Source organism: Lynx rufus, unplaced genomic scaffold (assembly GCF_022079265.1).
Source record: "Lynx rufus isolate CCGP_SWC_20201006 ecotype Redwood Valley unplaced genomic scaffold, mLynRuf1.p SCAF_13, whole genome shotgun sequence".
NCBI classification, from domain to species: Eukaryota; Metazoa; Chordata; class Mammalia; order Carnivora; family Felidae; genus Lynx; species Lynx rufus.
Genome location: NW_025814827.1, coordinates 26,143,720 through 26,153,389, shown reverse-complemented (window position 1 = coordinate 26,153,389; position 9,670 = coordinate 26,143,720). Strand labels below are relative to the sequence as shown.

Sequence of the window (9,670 nt, the reverse complement as noted above, 5' to 3'; positions counted from 1 at the left end):
CAATGAGGGGGGGAGATGTATAGATGTAACATCAAAATGAAAGCCAATGAAGGAAACCAGTGACAATGCTTCAGAGTATATCTGCAAACCTAAAATAAAAGATAAGGAGTTAATATCTAAGAATATAGAATGACTTCCACAAATCAGTAAAAAATAGGAAGCCAATAACAAGACTATGATGAGTGTAGTCCATAGTATATGAAGAAATGTTCAATCTTATTAGCAATTACAAAAATGTAATTTAAAATCAAGAGTAAAATGTCATTTTAGAAAGTCAGGTATTATTAAAGGCTGTCAAGGAGAGAAGAAAACCAGAACTCTCATGCACTACGGAGGTGGAAGATAAATGGTGCAGCCATTTTGATGAATAATCCAGCAGTACTTGGCAAAATTAAGTGTATTAAGCCCGATGACCCAATATTTCCAGAAATACGACCCAGAGTAATTTTTGCACAAGTCCATACAAGATAGGTATAAATGTTCATCATGGAATTATTTATGTAGTAAGGATTTGGAAGAAATACAGAGATCTATCACTGGAGAAATGAATACGTAAATTATGGTATATGTAAGAGATTGAAAAAACAAAACAGGACTAATGAACTAGATTTGAAAATAACATGGATAAAAGAGAATGAAATTTATACTATTTATGGAAATTAAAAAGACACACAAATTATTTTTTTAAATATGCAGATCTAAATAAACACATGGAAAGTAAACTGAAAAGACATGATAGTATACCATATGTCAAAGATTAGGGTTTTCTCAATTCTGAATACTTAAGGTTAAAAAGAATCACTGAACTAAACAATTGGGAGTTCATAGAGGTTAAGTGAGAAGGTCTCAATTCAAGGCCAAATGAAGAATGCAGGTCTCCTGTTCTTCAGATCTTTCTACTTTACCATACTCCTCTCTCCTAGGAAGCTGCAAAAGCTATCTTTAAGATGGCAACCTGTCCTAGGGTTCAGGTATTTTGTCCTCAGAAGTACAATCCCACTTGTCAATTGTTTCCTGATTTTTGTTTAATTTTGTTAAAATCTGTTTTACTGCAAAAAAGCTTATTTTTATTTTTTTAAGTAGGCTCCATGCCCAACATGGGGCTTGAACTCAGGGTCCTGAGATCAAGAGTCACATGTTCTACCAACTGAGCCAATCAGGTGCCCCACTGATTTTTTAATTGTAGAAAAAGGCTACTATAATTCTGAGGTATGATAATCTGTAAATTTAATTATTCTACTTTGCTTTATGAATATTCAAGTATATAAGCAAATGTGTACTTTCAGATAAAACAATAATTTCTGGATAATGCATATTTTTGTTCCACAATTTGAGATTACTCAAAATACCAATCCTTAATTGTCACAGTGTTGTTTATATTTGAACAAGTTCCTTGGAGACAAATCCTAACATTTTAAGAATTCATGATTTGGGTGACATTAACATGCAGCTATACTGATATCCCAAGATATAATGAAAGTTGATACGCTGAAAGAGCTTTGTTTACATATATAATGAATCCATTCTTCATAAACACTAGAAAGGTTTTGACAGCTTTTGGAGGGACTTAAAATGTTAAATAAAGCCATGGACTTCATACAATTTCATAGTTGATAGGTGTGAAGGAGAAAATTTAAATTAAATGCTTATACACAGTGTGGGAAAGGGGAAAGTGGGTTTTAAATATTTTATAAGGAAGAGACATTTTGTAAGAAGTCTGCTTTTTCTTTTCAAAATTTCCTGTTACCCTGCTTAACATTCAGATATAAAAAAGAATAGATTTTTTTTTTTTTACCTTCAATTCCTAAGAAATAAAGGACAGTGACTGTTTAAAGAAGTTCCTCACTATTCCACAGAAGAGCTGGAACAAACCCCTCACTAATTAACATCTCCAAAGACTGTCCTGCTAAATCCTAAGGCCCTCTCAGCCCTTATCTTATTTAATCTCTCAGCAACATTCACAGTGGATCACAGTTTTAAAATACCTAGCTTCTGAGGAACACGGGTTGACTTTCTGACTCTTGATTTCGGCTCAGGTCATGGTCCAAGGGTGGTGGGGTTGAGCCCCGAGTTGCGCTACATGCTGAGCATGGAGCCTGCTTGGGATTCTCTCTCTCTCTCTCTCTCTCAAATAAAATTAAAATTAAAAAAAAAAATCTAGCTTCTGTGATACTACTGTTTATTTCCAAATTCCTATTCTACTCTTGTTTCTTTGGCACTCTGTCTCTTTTGCCAAATTAGGTCTCTTTTGCCAAATTAGGCTTTCCCAGTCTTCCCATTTTATTTAATGATATAACTATCTACCAGTTGCTTGGTAAGAAACCTGGGAACTTTGCTCTCTTTCCTTTACAACCCTCAATTCCAAATCATAAGCAAGTCTTGTTGGTCTGTCCTGATTCTGTGCACTTCTTTCCAAATCCTAATCTAAAAGCCTCTATTACCTATCTTCAATGGCTCTTCCTGGTCTCCCTGGCCACACTAATGCCTCATACAATCATTTCTCCACACAATAGCCAGAATTATCTTTTTTTTTTTAACTTTATTTAGAGAGAGCAGAGAGAGAGAGTGTGTGCACGTGTGCATGCACACACACACGCACACACACACACATCCATACACAGTCGAGGAGGGGCAGAGAGGGAGAGAATCCCAAGCAGGTTCCGCACCACCATTAGCACGGAATCTGATGCAAGGCTCGAACCCAAGAACCATGAGATCATAACCTGAGCTGAAATCAAGAATTGAATGCTCAACTGAGTGAGCCACCCATGCGCCCCACCAGAATAATCATTTAAAATGCATATCGGTATTTAAATTTCCAATGGTTTCTCATTGTCTTCAGAATAAAATCTCAACGCATTATTGCAAAACATAAAACTACCCATAAACTGGTCCCTGACCACCTGTCCCTTGGGAACATCATACTCTACCTTGCGTGAATTTGAAATTGATATACCCATTTCACCTCTGATGGGCTTAACCTCTGCCCAGATTACTCTTTCCCTAGATCTGGCCAGCTCTTTCATTCATGTGTGAAATCAACTTTCATTCATGTGTGCCTCATTCATGTGTGAAGTCAACTTTCACATATTCAGAGATGCTTCCCCTACCTTCATTTATTGTCTGATAGAATTTTTCTCTAAAATTGTCTTGTTTCTCTGCCTCTCCCTGTAGCACTAAGCTTAGCACAGGGGTAATTTGTTCCTTATGGTATTCTTCAACTTTAGGACATAGCAAATAGTCCCTAGCACTTTTTAGGCACACAATAAATATCTGTTAAGTGATGGTGAAGGGGTTAGAGAAAGTGTATGTTCCTTTTAGTATTCTAGCACTTTCAGATTTCTTTCCTAACTGCCTCTTAGTGATAAAGACAATAAGGAGAAGGGGAAAAAAACCCAAGTTTTAAATATCGATCCTACTCTCCCAATAAGGTACATCTGTTTGCAGTCTACATTTGTTTACAATACAACTCACTTTTAACAGGTCCAAGATAGGTAACTCTTCTTTGGTTGAAGGCCACTAACCTATAGAGGATCATTCATAATACAATAAAACTTAAAATAGGGTTCTAGAAAGAAAACTATCAGCTTCCATCCATTACTACAAACATTGAGTTGGGACCATAAAGCTATTAAGTAGAACAAAAACACAACTCAAGATAATCAATGCATATATTGCTTATGTAGTTCCTTCCTGGGCCAATTCTATCAACATACCAATTACCACTGCTGTTTTAAATGTAGCTGAAATAGGAAGTAGTTGATCTGCCTCACTCCTTTCCTCCTAGTCCCACAACTTGGAGGACCAAAGGATCTGCAGTGTGCAAAGGGACATTGGTTTTTTACCTTTACTTTGGTACCTTGTCCGCAGGCTTAGCCTAGAAGTTCTTTTGACTTTCAAAAGCTGTCTGATTGCATTTTCATACTTTGAGATTAGGGTTGGCCCATTCCACTAGATTGAAAGTTATACTGGAGACCATTATTTTTGGATACATAATAAATTCACAAGTGCTTTCTTAGACGCTGCAGTTCTTAAAGGGTTCATTTTAAAGCACCATAACAAGGATTTGGAAGAGTACATTTCATCCTCCACTTCCCTTCTTGGCATAATTCCTGCTTAGAAATGTTTAATTTTATACTGAAGGAGTAATTCCTGAGACATTTGTTTGCAACATGAATTGTTCCAGGATAGATCATTAAACAGGGTTCAGGAGAGGCCAACTCCTCCATGAATGCTTCAAAGCAGAACAAGAAGGTAATCTTAAAAGTGGAAAATATTTAAACCCTGAATTTCAAGCCAAATGGACAAGATTTTCAACACTATTTTCTGAGAAATATTCTTAAAACATTTAAAAGCTATTTCACAGAAGTTTACAGTATTGAATTACTCAACCAAATATAAAGTGTACTGTTTGAAACCACTGTGGTCTGATGGCAAGACTAATATTTACACAGTAAATATTAAGAGGTAGAGTATGTAACTTGTATTGCCAATAATGTGTACTTCCAGTCAAAACTCCTTGATACATAAGTCATAAAGCATCTTGACTCATCCTGCACATAATAGTCGATTCTCAGTGTGGGACTCCTAATTACAGGTAGACATCTTCTGCCATGCTTCTAGTAACCTGTTTTCTACTGCCAGTTAGTACAAGCTCAAGGAATTTATGTCATTTTTAATGCTAGTTTTAAAAAGAACACTGAGAAGACTCATAATACAACCAACTATGTAACACATGGCAAAACCAAATGATTTTGCACTTTCCCTATCATTGCTCTATTTCTTAGTTGACATCTAATTGAAAATTAATATGCTCAAAGTGTTATTTATAATAGATGCATAAAAACTTAGTACTGTAGTAAACAGATTGGCAAACATTTTAACAAAAATTATTCAGCAGCATTAATATGCCATTAATACTATAATTAAGCACGCAAAAACTTCTGACTTCATGGGATGATTAAAACTTCTAGATTACTTTTATAATCTCTAAATTCACATAAGATGAATAATGTCCAATAAACAACTTTTATCAACTTATTTTAAAATACCCTATTTCAAAAATTAAAAAGCAAAACCTAATTCCTCTAGATCATTTTGTAACTTTGGACACTGACTTCCCTGAGAAACTTCGTCATGACAAAGAAGTTCCCGGTACACTGGAAATTCTTTTCATGGCATATACGAGTCAGAAATAAGTGATATAGTAATGGAAACTGCAGAAAAAAATTTTTACTGTGATGGATTGGGGAATGAGATATTGTATTTCCACCTGTATGTACTCTCACATGTATAAGTGTAAACACACACACACTAGTACTGGCCAGCCGTTAAGGTGGAAATCCTGACCAAGGTTTAAATATCCTAGCCAAGAGGAAACAAAGTTAGCTCTATATAGTAGGATAAACATCTAATAAATTATTTTTTTGCCTATTACAGGGTTTTAAAGTACAGCTGGCATCTACCTCTGATGCCATATGGTTTGATGACACAGGATTTTTAATTATTCCAGCAGGTTTTAAAACAACATGACACTAAAGAAGCAAAACACACATTGGTTTTTTAGAGAACAACACACTGGTTTCCTTTGGGACATTATCTATGTTAAATCTTTTCAAGATTCAAAAGCAAATGGATACTGAATTTTTGAGAAATATTCAGAATCAGTGATTTAGTCATTTATAGTTGTTTTGTGTGCTTATCATCATAAAACTTAAAATTCTCCAAATGACATTATTATTCTAACTTGCCTCAAAATTCCAAAAGTGAAACCTTTTCCAATCTCATTGACTAATCCATGCTATTAAGGGCACACACTTGCTAAAAGATACACAGTAGAATTTAATAATCTTGAATCAACAGAACTTGATATATTTGCATTGAAAAAGTTAAGAATCTCTAATGTCCACATTAAAGAAGTTCTTACAAATGAACCGCATTTATAATTCTATCAAAATAGAGAATGCTCTTGGCGGAGCGGGGGGGGGGGAGAACCTAATACAGACACAATTAGAACCTCCATAAAAAGTTTTTGATTTTGGTCACACAAATGAAGACCAAAGTCCTTGAGCTTCAAGTTCTGAAACCTAACACCCAGAATCTTATTCTATGTACCTAGATAGTATTCTTTAACACTATGAAACTAAACAGCTAAAAGTCAATTCCTTCTGTATTTTGTTAAAATATCTTCAGTTCAAAATCATATTTTATAAATCCTATATAAAGAATCAATCCCATATAAAGAATGAAACTCTTAGCTTTACTAGTTTTTTAAGCGCAAGTTTCACTTTAAAGATGGAATCAAATGAAAACTTTGGGTTTATTTAAAACAATAATAACTAAAATATTTTAAAACAAATTATTTTTAAAAAGCAGCCTTGGTAAATAAATGGTTTTTGAGTGTCTCTGAGTCCCTTAAAAAAGTTAAGAAGGAATCTACTGGGCAAATATATTTTATCCTATGCACTAAACTAACAAGTGGTTCTTAGCAACAAAATCTGCTTTGTATGCTGATTAGATACCCTCACCCCCATCCCCATTCCAAAAGAAAAGTTTACTTACCTGTGTTTATTGAGGAATTATAAAGATTAGTGATTAAGAAAGAAAATGAAATACTTAGTACATACAAACTCATCTCACCTTAAAAAAAAAAAAAAGTTATGTTAGGGGTGCCTGGATGACTCAGTTGGTAGACCATGCAAATCTTGATCTTAAGGGTCATGAGTTCGAACCTCACGTGAGGCATAGAGATTACTTAAAAAAAATTAATTTAAGAGCTATAGCAGTGGAAATCCAGTTCTTATAGCAGTTATCTATTCCCCTCAAATAGCAGTCAAAAGTTTGCTGTGGAGTGAGTTTTTCCAGATTTAGGGGTAAAAGAAAAAGGAGATAAACACATTACAATATGATGTAAACTATTTGTTACTATAATTTTCACAGAGGGACAGATTTAACCAGTAATTTAAAATGCTAAAAATATGCCAATTTATTTGTTAGTTCCCTTAAATTTAGTTATATTTTGATAAGCAATCTCAAAAAAAGATTTCAACTCTTTAAGATGCACAAGAACACAGAACATGTTTAATGGGAAAAAATAAAACGTTTTAAGGTAGTCAGACTGTTAAGGGGTATCAAAAACCTGTGTTCTGAAACAAATGTGGCAAATAACTTTAAAAAAAGAACTAGTATTTCAGGAATATTAAACAAAGCCTATGTGATACATACAATTACATTATATAATTTGTTTTATAGCTTAGCCCAGTTTCCCCCCAAAAAATAAGTGCATGCTTTCTCTCTAGAAACTGGAAGATGCACTACTGCCATGGGGCAAAGATATCACAGGAAAACTGGGCATTGTGAAAGTTGGCATAAAGGTTAAATCGTATCATTCAAATCCTTTAAATTCTAATTCCATCAACTCAGAGTTAAGCAGGGCCTTTTCCCACAGTTATCACATGCATACATATTTGAATACAGGCACAGAAACTCGTCATTTTTATTTGGGTAACAAAGGGTCTCCAAATTATATTGAAAAATAAGTCCTAATTATTATCACTCCTGTAAAAAAAATGTAGCACATTTTTCACAAATGATTTATGTAAAAGAGAAGAAAATACACATAATTTTATAATATCTTAAACTTTTTTATTCCCTACCAGAGACATTTGTCTTTCGTTTTCTTTCAATTTTCTACAATTTCCAAGTTGCACCTGTATTTAATACTGCTTTTATCTGCTAAAGACATTAACTGATTGCTTTCCTATATCTAAGGATTATATAGTTTTAGTATAAATATATATCACATATTTTCGTAAAATTTTGACAAAACCGAATAAGCATGCCTTGTTTTAAGTCCATGCTCTTTCCACTGTTTATAAAATCTGATTTAATGATCAAAAATTCTTGGTTGTCATTCCTCAGTTACAACAGTCTTCCTTCTGAACTGCCACTCACTTCTTTTTACATAATAACAAGCAATAGAAAAACCAAAGAAATTATCTTAATCTTAGTTTTTCCTTTTGACACTATAAAATAATGTGATTTTTTTTTTTTAAATGAAACAAATACATCCAAAACTCAATACATTCAAATGAGCTGCGTCTCCTTTAAGGTGGTCACCTTGGAAGGCCACAGTTCATTATCCTAACTATGCTACCACTGCTCAAAATACCTTTAAAACTCTTTTGGGATTGCCTTCAAAGCCAGTTACATACTTTCTACTATTTCCTCAAAGACAGATTAATTTTTGGAAACTGTCCAAAGTCATTTGGTGCCAAATGATGGTAACTATAAAAAAAACAAAATTAAAAAAAAAAAATCAAGCTTAATACTTTTTGTTTTCTTAAACACTGTGCATCACAAAATCAACAGTGTGTATGACTTAAATTAGCTCTGAATACAATTCTAAAAGAGCAAAACCCATGAGGTTTTGAGCAATGGTAGACTGCTGGAATTAGGAAATAATTTTCCAGCATGATCACTATACAGGGTAACATTCATTTAGCTGTCTATGTTCTGGCATATTTGTTTAAAGTGAACATTCTGAGAGTTAGAATTTATTTTTAAAAAGGAATATCATTCTTAGAAAAAAAAAGAATTTTATTTCTTTAAAGCATCACTGTCAAAGTAAGTACTATGCAAGTGTTTTGTTAGAAACTAGTTCTCCTTACTTTATCAATAAAGACTACTTTAAAAAGCTTGAAAGCAAATAACCGACTTACTTGCTCCCAGGCTTTTAAAAATCATTAACTGAAGATTAAATAATTTGAAATTTCTAAGGTACTAAAAAGCAAAACAAAAACCCCAAATGTAATAAAAACACGTCAAGAACCAAACTACAATTTCTGAGCTGCACTGTTTATTTTGCTGCTTGAAACCTAAGTGACAGTATGCCACCATAATTATGGGGTTTCATCTAAACCTTTACTACACTGCAGGTACAGAAATATACGGACACATTTTTGGAGAATTGACATTTTGCAAAATGCAGCAAACATTTTAATTTATACATGAGAAAAGGAAGTGTTCAAAAGGGTATGCATTTCAAGTTATTGCAGGTTATTTGTGAGAGAATTTCTGCAGGTAAAACATGTTTAAATTTAACCAACAGTAACATGTCAGTGTATTTAAAATCATGACAAAAATCTTCTCTCTGGTCATGTTGCCCATGACAAATTACTATGATGTTGTATGTTTAGGGCAAGATGTCAATACAGCATAAATCCCATGGCATTTTGGTTTTCTTCTGGAGATTAAAGCTGTTTTTCTTGGGATAAATGCAGCAGCAAAACACAAACCAGTTGATCAAAAAAAGCACTTCTGCCATAACTCCAATAATTTTCAGGACACATCAACCGACAGTAGTTTTGCCATTCCCAGTTCTTTTAAGGATTACATCTCTGCACTGTTGCATTAAGTACGTCTGTTAAAAGCTTGTTCTCTGTTAAGCCAGTTTACTGACTACAGCCTGGTTGAGAGAATTTAGCTGGTTGGTCCATTTATCTAGTGCAGTATACCGGGCACCGCCCCTCTTCTGATGATCCAATTCAAGGAGTTGGTTGACTTGATCAATTCGGCCATGAATAGTGCTAGAAATAAATACATAAAAGAAGACATGTCTAGAAACCGTTTTCACTAAGTGTATCTTTTGGACTGTTTCATAAAGTATTTA

General features: G+C 33.8%; 1 protein-coding gene across 2 annotated transcripts in view; it reads right to left on the bottom strand.

The window, feature by feature from the left end:
• Positions 1-7,465: 7,465 nt before the first annotated feature.
• COPS2 (COP9 signalosome subunit 2) overlaps positions 7,466-9,670 on the bottom strand; it is a 30,488-nt gene continuing 28,283 nt past the window's right edge. For both annotated transcript variants that reach the window (XM_047075137.1, XM_047075138.1), the window contains exon 13: positions 7,466-9,587. In XM_047075137.1, the coding sequence (XP_046931093.1) occupies positions 9,443-9,587 (145 nt within the window). In that variant the 3' untranslated portion in view covers positions 7,466-9,442. The remainder of the gene's footprint in view (positions 9,588-9,670) is intronic.